Source organism: Trematomus bernacchii, unplaced genomic scaffold (genome assembly GCF_902827165.1).
Source record: "Trematomus bernacchii unplaced genomic scaffold, fTreBer1.1, whole genome shotgun sequence".
In the NCBI taxonomy this organism is placed as follows: domain Eukaryota; kingdom Metazoa; phylum Chordata; class Actinopteri; order Perciformes; family Nototheniidae; genus Trematomus; species Trematomus bernacchii.
The window spans coordinates 4,478,041-4,494,513 of record NW_022987609.1 but is presented as its reverse complement, the minus strand read 5'-3'; the positions used below and the strand labels follow the sequence as shown (position 1 = coordinate 4,494,513).

Genomic DNA, 16,473 nt, shown 5'->3' with positions numbered 1-16,473 from the left:
TTGATTTCCTTCTCATTTACACAAGTGTTGCAGCCGAGGAGAAGGCCAAAGTGCTGCAGGATTAGGAAGAGACACACTCGCTGGTTAGTTGCTTGGTGAGTGCAGCTGAGGAAGCCGAGACAAAATACGGAGATCAACGCGTCATCTTACCTGCATCTTTTCAATCATTTCAAATAAATCTGGGGTCTGGGGAGAGGAGAGTGAGATGAAAGGTTTTGAGTTTCTTTGTTGTGTACTCACAGTGTTTTATTTTTACTGCAGTGAGTCTGATTGCGAAAGTTCAACATATCCCATGGCTGTAAAATAATACAAAAATAATATATATGTTTATGTTTTCTTTCTGACCTCAATACGTCCTTATATTTAGACAAATATTGAAATGGAAACTCTTTAGTTTCTCACAAACTGGGCTATGACATTTTATAACTATGACATGAAATGGCCATTAATCATTGTTTTTACACCAAATAAGGTAATATGTCATGTATAATGAGTTATACATATTCTATATGATAACACACAAAGAAATGTGCTGTTTGTTACAGTGACATGACATGCTGGGGGTCTATAAGCCCCCATAGAGATCTAACTCCGTGTTTGACTTCATCAAGGTTAAAAACTCCAAAGACAGGAATCCAAACAGACTTATTTGGCGTTTAGGAAGGATAGAGCTGCGTTAATAAAAGTACTCAACACTCATTATAGATATGGAAAACATGAAAATACATTGTAATTAAGCCGAATCTATGAGAGCCCAAACAGAAGTAATTTGTATTGGAAACATCTGTTCAAGTTCACGCTTATCAGCAATTTATATGAAATTAGTCAAAGTCACGACATAGCAAGGGGATATACAGTGTAAACTATGTTTTTTGAGCTGCTAAAAAGAGGCCACGGTGTCCAGGACCCCCTACAAAAAGTATTATTGTCAATTGCTCAATAACTTCTTAGCGGTCAAATATCGAACATCGTCATTCGGGAAAACTTTTGTCCCATCACTTTACACAACAGTAGGTTATGTAAAGTTGGAAAAGCACACACTTTATTGTCAGTTTTGACACATCGCCAAAGTTCAGAGACAATTCTTTATTAATTAATGACCATATTACCTGAGCATGCCTTCCCTTGTGGTTTGTCCCACATTACACAGTCATGTGTGTACACCTGCCTACTTCTTTTGATCCCAATCACAGCTGTTTGTGTAAAGTCCGTCAAAGCTTTCATGCACCACACTTGCACGCATCAGTTGAGCATGACGACTGTGCAGAAAATGGTAAATTACAACAGTCCATGGAAACGTCTGGAGTAATAAAGTGACAGCTGAAAGGCTCAGCCAGTAAAGCCTGACAAAGTCAAACAGTATATGTGCAGAGCAATCTTGTCGTAGCTTTCAGTATGAGTAAAGTCCTCCACCATGTGCAAACAATAGTCAGCCACGATCCCTGAAAGTAAATAAACCCAGCTCTGAAAGCATTAACCAGAGACTACAACAACAGAAGATAAGAACCCTATTTCCTATGGACAGCTTTAGCCATAAAAAAATGTGTCATGACATACAGCCCAAAAGAAGAGACACCCGATAATAGAGCTAGAAATGTTCCCCAACAAACGTATATTTAAAAAAACTGTGACGTCATGAACTGTCAGGTTCTGCATTTGCATTTCTCTTGGAGAGGCTGTTGTTCAAGCCTCTGCTGAAAAGACTGACTAGTTCCTTATAAAGTGTACTATCTAGAGATGATTTCATCCTGCATGTTTCTCAAGTAAAGATACTTACATTGCCGGGTTTTATCCAGCGTGCCTTTGTCACCAATGGAGCATTGAAGTGGGTTTCATGACTGTCAGCCATTTCTCACACGGGTGTCCTGCAGCTTCAAATGATGTTTCTAGACTTCAACAGGTTTGAATGAAAGTCGCCTTCTGACTGCTGTGTCTTTGTCAGATAGTGGACAGTTGAGAGTGTCCCACTGCGACAGCAAAGGTAGCATCCCCGCTGACTGTAGCCATGACTGACAAAGAGACGGATCAGACGAAGTCGAAGACAAGATCCACAGGCCCTCTCAGCGTGTGCTCAAACATACAACATTATCAGCAGGTGTATGTCTCAGGTTGCATGCAAAGGCAACTGCTGCTACTGCTGCTTGAAGTGTCAAGCAGTAATCCTCTGACTGACAGTAGGTGTCTGTTCCTTAGCTCATCCCTCTTTGTCACTGTGCAGCATTGCTGGAATAAATCCAAAACACATATCTTCCACGTCAGTCTTTATCACTGACACTATCTTGATTCAGGCTGACAGGTGGCAACAAGAAGAGTCTCTTCTACTCTCACAGACATGTCCTCAAACAATCTCCTGTTCACAGCAGACCCACTACACTAGATGCAACAACATATACAATAATGTGTTATTAGAAATTATAGCTATCTGTGAACAAAATAATGTTAAAGGAGTTTGAGTAAAGGACACAGAACTCTTAAAATCTATTTAAAAAAACATGCAAACTGCATTGGAAACTAAGTTGTGATACATCAAAATAAAGAAACCTCATTTAAGCAGAAACAACATTTTGCAGAGATAACCAGTCGAGGAGTTGTGGAAGCCTGGTTAGCGCTTAGCGGCGGTGCAGGTGTAAGTGCTTTCATTATGAGAGCTAATAGGCTTGTCATTATAACAAGAGGCAAATTAAATGTGCAAGACTTACTCTCCTTTCTCCTGTGTGCATCGTCACAGAGCTCATTATAACTTGGCTCGTCAGTAAAGAATATCAGAAGGATTTAGGGGCTCTGATTGGTGTAACAAATCAGATTGTATGGTAACACTAAGATATACAGTATATGGAGAGACAACACTGTCCACGACCACTGGACAGTGTGTGGGTATGTTCGTGTGTCCTGAAGCTGTTGCTCTAAGGGTGTTGCTTTAAGAAACTGGATTAGCATCTGAGGTCTTGCATTGTGATACATTTGTAGTGATCACCTTGGTTTGTGATCTGTAACTGTGAAGCAAACTCTGAAAAAGTATAACTATTTTGAGTGAGCAATGCATGATGTCTTTAAGAGATGCACAGCATAAGGGTCAAATGTAACAGTTTACAGACAGTGATGGGTGTTCTCAGATATTTTAGTAGATATTTTTCAGCCCTTGAGTTAATGTACTTCATTAGGCGGTGACCGAAAGACCCGGTTGGGTTAATTGCAGATTGACCTGGTCTTTGCAGGGCTCTGATTAAAGTGGTACTCCCCTCTGAGTCTTGCCACACTCAGGCCTTGTAATACGACAGGACATCGCACTATGCATCACATGTGAAATAGAAATGCATTTTAACTGATGACACCCTTGAGTGTATGGACACAAATGTTTTATGTCTGTCAAATTTCAAAACAAATCTTCTGTTTCTCCTTCAGTGAAGACAAATGGGAGAAATACTTTGAGCCAAGTTTTGAATACAGTCATCGGTGTACATACAGTATCTTGCTGCCATTACATGCAATCTGTAGACAAACAGAAGTCTCAAGAATGCTCTCCTCACGGCTGACTAATTGTAACTTGTGTCACCTACAGATGGTGTGTGCTGCAGGGATCAGGAGTGACTTTTTACAAAGTCCCAACCGACAAATTCCCCTATAATCCCTTTCTCTTCCCACTCCCGCTGCTCTACTCAGATCAAGTCAGATTGGGAGAAAGGTAAGCCCCATCAGCTTTGTACAGGTCCCAAAATATCCCTGTGGCTTATTACAATGATTAAGACTTACTAAAATGTGGGCATGAAGATTCTGACAGCAAAAAAGACATGTATTGTGACAATCTGAATAGACGTATTAAAATGATAGCCTCACATTCTGCCCTTTATTTTGTATCACCAACATGTCATATTCCTCATCAAAGCGAATGAGGAAAGACAACAGTACGAGGAAGTAAACAGATCAAGCTAAGCTGATTCTTAAATGTTTAAACAAATGTATATTTAAAGTGGACTTTTACACCTTTTTGCAGGAAATCCAACCAAGGTCAGGGCATTAAATGACCGTAAACTACTTTGGAATAAAAGATATTGGATTATTTTGGGCTCACCTTTGTAAAAAGAATGCAAAAAGTGTTCATTATTTGAAACAACGACTGAAGTTAAACTAGGTAATTGGCACACATATCTTAATAACAATAGAGAACCACACAAAGAGTGATTAAACATTACTGAGTTTCCCATTTGGTGACACATCCTCCTTGGTGGTGGGAGTGAAGAAGTTTGTCTTTTGATTAAAAAATGACAATTACTCAGACAGGCTATATTTTGTTTGCTTTTATGAAATAGATTGGATAGAGAAATTGACGTCATGAAGCTGACAATTACATGCTAAAAATAAATCAGTTTTGATTAAATCAGGCGAACATTATTATCCCAGACACAAAGCTTTGTGCAGTCTAATTTAACAAGTTAAACAAAAGAAGACAAGAATAAAAAATCAAAGCTGCACGCACTAAATCAGAGTGATTAAAAGTGACTGAACACCGAGCAAGAGTATCCAGACAGAGGCAGGTGTGGAGACAACATGACAAACAGAGATCACAGAGGGAAGGGTCACACAGGGGTCCATCAGATAAGGTCAGGGGTCAAAGTGTAACCCCCCCAAGGTCTCCTCCTACCTTGTGGAATGGAGAGCTGGTGTATGGGAGTGTAGGCTGGAACAGCTGGGGCTCTAGTGTTGCAGAAATTCGGGGGTCACTCCCATCTTGTTTCCTACAATGAGACGTTTGAAAAAGAACATTGAGTCAGAAAAGGTCAGTCAGGCAAGAGGACAACGAAAGGTAAAGCCTCAGGAAATGTTGCTGATTTGTACAATGGGCTCAATCCCAGAGACTGAGGGGGCTTGTAATTATTCACAAATATATCTGTTTATATGAATTATCTTCTATTTTACTGATCCATTATCAGTTTGTTGTATTTATATCTCGTGAAAGCAATAAAATGTTAAAATCTGACTTCGGCTGACATTTCAGACATGCAAAATAAGACTTCTTATTTATAGCACTGTAAAAAACAGAGAACACAATCTGCAAAAGACCTCTATGAATTAATTCAAGAACTGCATCATTTAACTGCTGGGAATAATCAGTTTTGTAGAATATGCATACATATATACATGCCCAGATGGTTTCCTTACCCCTAAAGTTATTCATTGTAAGTCTAAAATGTCTAAAAACAATTATTGTCATAGGATCATACACAAGTCTGACACACAAAAAGTCATTTCCAAAAGATACCACATTGTGTTCATTTTTCAAAATGCTTCAATGTTTTAGTGCAGCTGCTGTTCACAAACACTTGAGGGATCTAGGGACACCATACCCAGAGTTCCCCCTTTATTCAAATAGAGCATCTCTCTTCTTTAAACTCAGGACAGTAGCACATACAACTTGGCAATACAGTCATGCTTCCTTTCTCTAAATGTTATATCGGATCCGTGGTGGCTTTATCCCGACAGGATCACTGGTCGATTCCCCCCGCTGAATATGCTCCCTCCTTATTGACACTGACAGCTAGACAGTTTTCACAGCAGGCTTTCAATTTGTCTGAATAATTCTATCTATTTCATACACACAGTGATCGATCGGTGTGAAAGTGGATCTGAAATGCTCATGTATGCAGAGATAATGCAGAGTGAAAAATGTATATTGCTGTGTGTGTGTCAGATTACACCAGCCACTATAAAATATGTATAATATCTCTTATATCATCTTTTATGATGGTGTGTTAGGCACTGGTCAAAATGCACCATTCTCCACAGGCAGCGAAATATCATTCAATGACTCAATGCATGATATTGATATGGGAAGTTGTGGCTCAGGTTTGCATTGGTCCAATAATTGTATTATATACAAAAAAAAACAATATATATTATCGATCTGTAATACAAATTGATTTCATTGGCTAAACAAGCATCGTTACAATCAGATACAAAAGATGGAGGTGTGCACCTTTAATGTTGATTTTCTATCCGACAATAAACATTGACATTTCATTTGAATTCTTTGGCAAAATGCTCTTTTTTTTGTTGCTAACAATAGTGATGTCAGTTGGATATGGTTAGGTCAGATCTGTTGAATATTAAATCATCAATCTTTCCTCACAACAATTGTGTTTTTATTACCGTCAAATGTAGGTAAACAACAGGTAATTAACTATCTGTATTGGCCATGACGAGCACATAATAATCCATTATCGGCTGAAAAAAAAATCCATGTCGTGCATCTCTACACTAAATGAGACAATATTCTCTTGGCCTTCGAAAAACAAATCTTTTTTTTTCAAGTAGATAGTGAAGCTGCCGGTGCTGAAACAGAAATTAGTTACATGAGGGAATCTATGGAGCTGTGCTGGCCGGCTGCTGAGGATGAATATAAGACCGTCATTCAGGAGGGACAGTGACCGAGATAGAGATCTGTTCACACACAGAGTGTACTCAGAGTCAAATACAGGTAAGGAAGAGAGAGAGAGTGAATCATTAACACACATCGCTCTCTGCTGTTACACAATAAGTCCATTTTCAATCAATAATAGTCCTTTATCACCAAAATAAAGCTGGAACAATGGTGAATATTAACCTTTTCACAGCAGGCTCAATACACATGAAAGAGGCTATATAAGCCCAGCAGCAGCTCTCCCATGGGAGATCAGGATACGATAGGGCATCAGCTGCCCTCAACTCTTAATTAGAACTGATGCACAATAGATGGACACATACACACAAGCGCACACACACACTAACACACACACAAACACACACACACATACACACATACACATGTGAAAGAAAATGTTTTCATTACTAACTGTAGCAGCCTAACAGTTGGTTTTAAGATAGATGTTTTCCAAAATAGAGATAATTATTGTTTATATGCATCTGCTTGTCTAAAGTCACAGTGTGTTATGCATACACACAGTACATTACAACTATAGCCTCATATAAATAGGTGATATGTCAGATATAATAGCTATGTTCAACTCTGGCAGCATCAAACACACATAAGAGTGAAAGTGAAAGAAGAAATATCCTGCCTAGTCCTACACAAACTCATTCTTCATCCCATGTTGTGCCACACACACACACACACACACACACACACACACACACACATTACACACCGTCTCTTCACACTCGCCTGCCTGTTCTGCGTGGCATTAAAACATAAGACCCTGCTGCAGATCAGTTTGCATCACTAAGCCTCAGCTTCATCACAACACCAAAACAAATTACATAACACAACCCCAGCTGGTTAGCGTTGATACACAGAAATCAGCCGTGTCAGGATGTCACGGCGTGTAATCTGACTGCCTGATGTCCTGCAGGAGCGCAGCAGCAAAGTTACTCACACAGTGTCAGCTGGGCGCTCGCTGGGAAGTCCGGACAGTGACCAGCACTCTGGCAGATGACTCACTGTCTACGCTCCTGCTCTAGTAAAGCTCCCTCCCTCTCTTTTACACTTATATCTGTCTCCCTCCTCCTCTCTGTCCGGCTCCAGTCAGCTCACTTGCTTTCCATCAGCCGTTCACCTGCTGGCCTCACTCTCAGCTCTTTAGTGTCACACACTCCCACTGAGCATCCTCTCTGCCCCTGATTCTCCTCCCTCACTTTCCCTCTCTCCTCCCACTCAGTCTCTCACACACACATATGCGCTCTTGAGTTGTCACTTCCTCCATCTCCACCCTCTTTGTCTGCTCTGGAGCTCACACACACACACACACACACACACACACACGCGCGCATGATGTGGTCCAAAAAGAATCCCTCACTCTAAACTGTGCACCCACCCCCAACCAATAACACCTAGTCCTTACCCCTTCAAAGCTGGAGACCCTCCCCCCTTTTATCTGTGTAGGGGACGACTGAAGTCTGCCGCTTAAAGAGAAAGGAGAGCAGGGAATGATTAGGGTATTGGGGGTTGACTTCAATCCCCACACTGCCTCAGCCTGGGCTGTTGCTGTGGCAACCACATCAGCAAAAAAATAAAAAATAACACCAAAATTGAAATTCATTATGATGTGACGTGAACAAGGTAATTATGTTCAACATTAAGCTCAGAAGGAGTTGTTACCACCTTGATGCTCATTTTACAGGGTGAGTGTGTGTGGAAAGGTTTTTAATTAGTGACTCTGATTCAATCCCCAGCGAACATTTGCATTTCCTCCATGAAGCTACTATCCGCTGACTAATGTCACCAATACTGCCTTTTCCTGGTATTGATGTGTCAGACATGAAGAGATAACAAGGGATTACAGCTCAGTCCTAATACTGAGCACCATTAAGTGTTGTGTATTATGATAAAGAAAACAAATAATCCATTCAAATCAATGGACTAAAACTCGTTATTTGTAGAGACTTCATGCTGTTGTGGGACAATAATCTCCTTGAGCAATGATGTCATATGCGGGTCATTTTTTAGGGAAGAGCTCAGGACCAAGAGTGGAAAGGTTAAGAGATGTCAACAGTAAACATAACACATAAGAACACATTAAAGGACAGGCCGATGTTGCGTGTTGAGTGATATTTCACATGGACCATTGCAGCGGGTTACTATCAAATCAAAGCCACATTTATTTAGACTGGTAGAGTCAGACCTCACTGAAGACTAAACACTCCTTTATGTTGACGAAAATAACAAATAATAGCAGAACAAGGAGAAAAACCTGAGCATTGTTGAGCTTTATTTGGATTTCCTGTGAAGAGAATTGGTTTTAAATTGAGAGTATCCCCCCAGCTCCAATGTCCATTTTCAGCTTCCCACAGCAAATCTCAGGGATTCCCGTCCCATTAGCTTTCTGAAATAGCCTGTGTTCTCTCCAATCTCCTACCCCCACACCTTATCCTCCGAGATGTGCAACACTACTGATCATTTCCTCTCTCACCTTCAGGTTTTACAATCCAAACTCAAAGACCTGACCTTAAACAAGCCAAGTTATATTAGAATTAACAAGCAAAAATCAAGAATTTGTCATTATTTCAGCTTTTCTTGTTGTTAATTCTAATAAAACTTGAAATGTGTGTTCATTTGTCTTTAAACATATTCAACTTCATATAGATAACAATGATTTAAACGTGTGCTGAACAAAAAAAGCAAGCCAGCAGCTAAGAATGTAATCTTTACGATGTGTGTATGGGAGGGTGTGTGTGACCAGCCAGTGACCCCAATTGGCAGTTAAAGGTTTCGGCGTCCAATCACAGACACATTATACTCTGCAACATGTCAGAGGTCTGCTGCAGGAAAGATGGCCCGCTGTCTGAAATATGAATGAATGGTTATTTATGCACTACCATTGAGCACCTCCCACAGGTGGAGATCGAATTAGTGGTGGTGGACCTCAGGGGGGAGAAAAAGCCGGATGTTAGTGGGATGTGATGCCAGCAGTCAGCCTACATCACTGTATTCATGTTACGATGTTAATTACATGAAGGTCTAAACATTGTAGCAGAATTTAATGTCTTTACTTTCAACTTAATTGATTCACAGATAAAATAATGAAATAGATAAAATAATGTTTTTTTCTCAGAAATGAAAGACTGTCCTATTCACTTGTATGACATAAAAATGTACCCATGATAAATATTGATAAAGAATTTCCCTGTATTACGATTACTACCTAGATATTATATATACACATACATATTTTGAGTCATTGCTATAATCTCTGACCCAAGACATAAGTCTATCATATTTGTCCTTGCTTTTGCAGGACAATGTTGGATGTTGGAGGTCTGATGATTCCTCTGCTGTTTTTAGATTTGCTCAAACCCGCCTCCAGTCGCTGGTAAACAAATTTGTTGAGTTAATCAGCCCCACAGTTTGTTTGCAAGGCAAAATAGGAGAGCCAACTGCCAAATAGGAGAGCCAACTGCTCCATGATTTCTCTGCAGTACGCCTAAACCCCACTGTGACTGTGATTGTGACTGCGTTGATAATCATGCAGTGTTTATTTTGTATGTCTTGTTTTAAACTGAGAAATTGGGCTAGAGCATTAGGGGGCTTGTTAAGCAGATATGCAAAGTAGGCATGTCCATGATGACGTTAACTATGACCTTGTTTTCTCACAGTAGATCCTGTTAGGTAGTGACAACAGAGGCACAAAGTAAACAGTAAATAGAGTAAATGTTGTACATGCTGAGTATATCACCCCATCTTCTTAAATGCATCATGTAAGCAGACTGTTTGGCAGCTATTCACATTTCCTCAGTTTGTTTCTATGATTACTTAAGATCCAGGCGTATTACCACAATCCTTCATACAGTTAAAATAAACCAAAAAAACGCCCCTGATCTAAAAAGTGCATCGTAAACACAAACGCTGACGCCAACAAAATGTGGATACGACAATACCATTACCTTGATTAAAATTAAAGATTTTTTTTGAAAAATGTAATAACAATATGGGAATAGTATATAAACACATAATATAAAACCAAGGTCAATTTTTTTTTATTTATTAGGAAATGTTAAAATTATATCTTTAATATAATTTAAATAAAATAACCACTGTTTTAAAAAAGTAGACCTGGAGTTATTGCATTTTAAATGTTATGCTGGCAGCTTTGTGAGACTGTACTACAAAGCTAGCTGAAGTTTAGAACCGCCTGACTAACATTGGCATCCCTATAAACACACTGGCTTAAAATCTGTTAAATTCTCCATCTGAATGAATTCAAATGGATTGTTCTGATGCTCTCTTTCTAAGTCATATGAATCTAATACCTTCCTTATCAGCTTCAACCTGGTCTACTGAACCTTCTGATGTTTGACAAATACATTTATAAGCAATCCCCAAACACAAATCATTTAACAAGCACACCTCCAAGTGTGCTTCAGAGGTCAGACATCATCACATCCAGCTGTGCTGCTCACTGATCTCGTTTCCCCTGTGTCATCATATATTACGGCAACGACACTGAAGAGTGTAGATATTAGGGACCAACCTCCCTGTTAAGATGTTTTCATTCACCATGAAGTAGAAACACCTGCTGCCTCGCCTTCCATCAGTCCTCCAACAGCCAGAGACACGAGGAGCAATGTGCAATAAATTACCACACAAATAGACCTTGGAATAGGCCTGTTTTCAGGGTCATCCTTCCCTACCCCCTCAGTCTGACCTGAAGCACTCAAATAAATGGGAAGATGAATGTCTCTGGTGTGAAACCATTTCTCTGAACGGTGCTTATACTGTATGAGTTACTTGTCATGTGTGTGTGGCTTCACAATGAGCCTCAACATATTTTCTTCTAGATGAAACGGATCAAGAAAGATGGGATTTCCAATCAAAAACAAGTTATTTTTTGATAAAAGTTCAGCTTTATAAATAAACTAAGTTAAATGTAACCTAACATTTTATACAAACATCTTAGTCAGCTTTTTTTTTTTACTTATTTTGTGTCTGAAAGGGAAGTTAAACAAAGCCTAAACCAGGACTTTCCCCAATCTGTTTTGGAATTTGCAAAACCTTCTGGGCCTTTTTGTCCGATAGCTCTAAAAGTCACCCCTGCCACAATCGGACAAATGCAAATATTGGACTAAATTCAAAGAGCAGATAAGTCTGAGAAGCAGTTTTTTCCCCAGGGAACTTTCCCTCTAAAAGTCCTTTCATATAAAAAGTCAGATATTAAATCCTGTTCAGAAGTTCCTGTCAAGACATTAGAACAGACCGGATTTACTTACTTGTCTGTCTGAGCACATTTCTTAGGAAGTGTCACTGAATGCATGGGAAGAATATAAATATACTCTATTTAAATATGTGCTATATGTTTAAATGCTACATGGTTGGAATTATAGATAATAAAATACATGTGGGGTCTGATGCGTGAGGAGACTCCTCAATGGGTTCCCTTGAGCCCCCTGACAGCTGGCCATATCCAGTATGCATTAAAAGGCCGGGTACAGCAGGTGGTTTTGAATAAAGCATGTTCATTCTACCAATGTGTCCTGAATATCAGCTTGCGTATCTCTCACAATGTCACTGTCCAGATTTCCTTGAAAATGTGCCCCCTGGGGAAATCACAACCATGCAGATGTGCCTTTTCAACAACAGGGGGTCACAGCGGGATCACTTGGTGCTCTTTTGTGTTGGAGATACTTGTGTGTTCAGTGATATTAAACGTTTTGCACATTGATCTATGAAGCGTGCATCACTCGTATCAATCATGACAAGAACAACCACAATAGGATCATGTAAGTTCCCATGGGAGATAAACAAATATATAATAGGAAAGCCGGGAATAGAAAGTGATTTTCTTCCCACCAGCTTATCACACCATCCTCAGCAGGACAGGTGTCAATAAATTAACCCCACAAGCTATATATATATATATATATATATATATATACACATCCTCAAATGTATACACGATCATATACACATCTACTAACACAAGGCATAAAAGACCCTGTCTGCCTCTTCAACACCTGAAGACCTGTCTCCTGAAGGTGCTGTGGTTTGAAGGCAAAGGTGTGTACTTGAAACAAGCTGACAGAACATCTTTGCTGCAGAAAATCTTCAAGATACAGATAAAGTAAACGCGAAATGTCCTCTCAACGTTGCCTGGCACTCCTCTCACCCTTCAACAGCCTGCTGTCATCGGAGCTTTATGTTTTTCTAGACAGTGTGCCGGAGCTGGTTGGTGGAGGACATGTTAGGATTTGGATTATTGAGATGAGTAGAACCAGCGGCGAGCTTGTCACTTTGCTGCTATATTTGGTCAGACAGCAGGAGGCCCCGGCAGAGACAGTGTAGTCTGATCTGGCTTGACAGTTTGCTCTTCCACTATGTCCGCTCTCACAGACAGCTCAGACTGACACACACAGATGAGCGTGCACAAGCGATCTGACACCCGGCCCGGCATCGAGCGCTGATGTGGGCGCATGTGCAGAGGAGAAGGACAGAGGATGATTCAGAGTGACATCTCATGGGAAATCAGGGGAAAACAAACAGTAGAGAGAGACTGTGACACCTCTAAAGTGTTTATGGAAAGGAACAGGACATAAAGGAGGAAATGGGTCTAGAATTTAGAAAGCATCATAAAAATAGAAAGAGGTATTTCACCACACAATTTGGAAATAGATAGCAAGGTTATTCAGCAGCGGTAAAATAACCTGTTTTTAGAATACCATTACAAACAAAGTATGACCTCACATGAGGACAAATTGTTGAGTTTCTAAAGTTTATCCGACTTGAAAACCAATTCATCATTAATAAAGTTTAGAAATATTACAGACTGAACTGTACATATCGTCAACTGTTTACCACTAGAGGGCAGAAGACAAAGGACAGTGCAACCAAAACCAACACAAGCATAACTGTTCTGCTTAAACTTAAAAATCACCTCTAGACACTTTAAAAAAAAATACACAGCTTCAATTAATGATTTATCTACTATGGCTTTACCATAAAAACTTGATTTAAATGTTAATTCTACATCTTCTTAAATGTAAACTGTTGCACACAAAACTCAAAGTCTTAATTTCCAGAAAATCTACTCTCAGTGTTCCTGGGCTGGACCTTTACATTTTTCACATTACACCTTCTCAAGTTGCATGTTGGACTCATACGTTTCCAAGCCACTCGCGATGACACAATTGCATAGTTGGGATGTCTCAAAATCACCTTGTTGATGGGGTATGTAAAAATACACTTTTAGGGTCAAATTCTGCACAGGGGAGCTCAAACATCTTAGAGGAGTAACACAAAAAACACACTGTTGCATGGACAGTAAAGTCCTTGCTGTAAAATATACTGTATATACTTTTGGGAAGAAACAAAATTAGTTGTATGGGTTAAAATAAATAATTAATTGTTGTTATGGCATTTAAAACCAAACTGGTATCCTAACTGATCAACTTTTGTACCATCTATTCTAAATGTCTAGCAAAAGTAGCATTCGAGGGTTCAAAAGTGCAGACTTGTCCTAAATGAGGGTCAGGTCATCTGAAGCAAAAGACAGTGGGATCAGTGGCCAAGTTGTTTGAAAGGATTGATAGGAAGTTATACCATAAACAACCTGCTACGATAATCCATCATGCTCCAGGGACAGACAGGCAGAGTGCACTTTGAGTCTGGACACATGAACGTATTTGTGACGGACAGAGTGAAAGGGAGAGGCTCTTATAAAACATCTCAGTGCAGCCATTATCCATACTAACCCTCCTCTCCCATTTCCTCCCATCAGGGGAGTTTAGCAAGGCAAGATTAAATCCAATTACAGGTCTCTCCCCGGATAGGGACACTGGGCTTGAGGATCATCTGTTTAGTGTGAGTGACCAGATGGAAGATGGTCATTTAACGTTAAATCAACAACAAGAGTCAGAGGATCAAAGATCGAGCACTTCCTCACATTAAATACATTTAACAGATTAGGCTTCATCGCCTATTGACCACGTATACAGTGTTCTGAGAACTTATTATCCCTTTATGATCTTTGCAAGCATGGGATAGAATAGAACTGACATTTTGGTTATACAGAGAGAAACTTGTCCTAATATAAATCCTCAACATCATGGCTCAAGTCAGTAAGCAAGAAAAGTTGTTGTCCTCTTTGATTCAGAATTAGATTGTAATGCTCCTGTAAGCAAGGTATCTCTACAAATTATGTTTATATCATCTAACATAAAAAATTAAAACATGAGTAAAGACTGCTAGATGGCATTTTGTCTATTATTATGCTCTCCTATCTGGTCCATCCAACCCATAAGAACCCGGACCCATTTCTACTTTTGGGAAAATTAAGGGGAACATCATTTAGACTAAATAGACCACCTAGAACACATTTCTGACAAGAAACCCCCCCTAGTGTCAAGTATCTGAAATGTGACATATATGTCACATTGGGCTTTAAATGGTAAAATAACTCTTATTTTTAACTTAATTAATGAGGATGATTTTTTGGTTTAAATTAGTTTGAACATTATTTGAATTGAAGAATAAGAACATATTAACTCAATATAATTGAATCAGCTAAATTAACTGAGCAGATCATAATAATATTTCTAATTGTACATATGTGTCACTCCGGGTTTACTGTGAAAGTTTAGGGTTAAAGTCCCGATGTGACACCAGTGTCACCGCGATGTTTGTCTCATTTGTTTCATATCAATTTGATCAATAAATGTTTCCACAACAGGTTAAATGTAATAAAGGACATGTTATGTAAGCATTTTAATTCTTAAATGGCTTGAATTTTACCTTTAGCAACAAAAAAAAAGCTTTTGAAATGTAGCTACAGTAGTTCTCTCACATGTGTTAGCCTGGCACATGGACATCTTGGACATGTTGTCATGGGAACACAAAATCACATGTCCTGGACCACCATGACCCACCAGACTGTTCAGTGTGTGTCACTTAGGGACTTCATGAGATAAAATAAAGGCTAAAGCTGTATAAGGAACTTTCCAGAACATTTAAAGTTCATGTGACACCCGTGTCACGGTGGGTCCTTATGGGTTTTAAACAATCAGTTACAATTGATTCAGAAAGAATACATTACACCTGTTTTGAAGTCCTTACATTGGTTGTTCTGATGGTAATTCATTTTGTTTAAAGGGCCCATGTCATGGCCATTTCCACTGATCATAATTCCATTGTTGAGGTCTACTAGAATAGATTTATATTGTGCATTTTTCCAAACTCACATTGGTTTCTCATACAGCATCTCTGTAAACTACTTGTATTCACTGAATTTCACTCTCTGCCTTTAACGGCTCGTTGTAGCTCCAAAAGCTCCAGCCCCCACCCTCCCTGTGAGCACAGTGTGCTCTGATTGGTCGGGACGTTGTGAATCGCGCTGAGCTCCGTGGAGGTGTTGTTTCCTTGTTAGCGATACACAGCCAAACACAGCCAAACTCATCCTGAGCACACACAAACTCACATCCGAAGTAAAAACAATAAGTGTGGCTTGATATTGAGTAAGAAAAAGGTTGATAAACGCTGTGAGAATGGGTCTGCAGAGAGAATTTTGCCGCGATCCCAACTGTCTGTTATCAGCCTGCAGCCAGGGAGGAGAAATCAGCTGAGCTGCCTGCTCCCTGCACACAGATGTGTGTGTGAGGAAGTCCGTGGATTGGTCAATTTGGACCAATCAGCGGGGGCTTAACATAACGGCTCCGCGGACGTAACGTAACGGCTCCACGGATTGGTCCATTTCGTTCCGGGTATGGCTTGACATCATGCCGTACCCGGAACGAAATGGAAGAATCAAATGGCCAGTGACGTATCTCCAACGAGGCGTTTTGGGGAGGTATTTTCTGTGTTAGAGTTTTACTCGCTACAGGGTGTACTTTGAGGGTTTGTGACTCTGCACACCGTTTACATGCATACAAACCTTCATAACACACAAGGGGATGGGCAATAACCGGAAAAGCATGACATGGGCCCTTTAAGAACTAATGTTTTATTAAGTGTTCTATTCCCCCTTATATATTTTACATGTCATTGTATTTTATCTAATT

At 39.7% G+C, this 16,473-nt stretch overlaps 1 protein-coding gene across 18 annotated transcripts in view; it reads right to left on the bottom strand.

Annotated features, from left to right (window-relative positions):
* The window catches only part of rap1gap (RAP1 GTPase activating protein), a 47,422-nt gene that overhangs the window by 17,391 nt on the left and 13,558 nt on the right, over positions 1-16,473 (bottom strand). For 5 of the 18 annotated variants that reach the window (XR_004555985.1, XM_034131800.1, XM_034131801.1 and 2 more), the window contains exons 3-5: positions 4,640-4,733; positions 241-296; positions 21-105 (exon numbers count right to left, since the gene is read on the bottom strand). Coding sequence is in view for 15 of the 18 variants with exons in the window: in XM_034131800.1 (XP_033987691.1) it covers positions 21-105; positions 241-296; positions 4,640-4,733 (235 nt within the window). In the remaining 3 variants the exon portion in view is untranslated. Of the gene's footprint in view, positions 1-20; positions 106-150; positions 187-240; positions 297-1,109; positions 1,755-1,777; positions 2,224-4,639; positions 4,734-7,367; positions 7,584-7,832; positions 7,894-16,473 lie in introns of those variants that run through there. The other 13 variants (XM_034131818.1, XM_034131802.1, XM_034131805.1 and 10 more) reach the window with 11 other exon arrangements.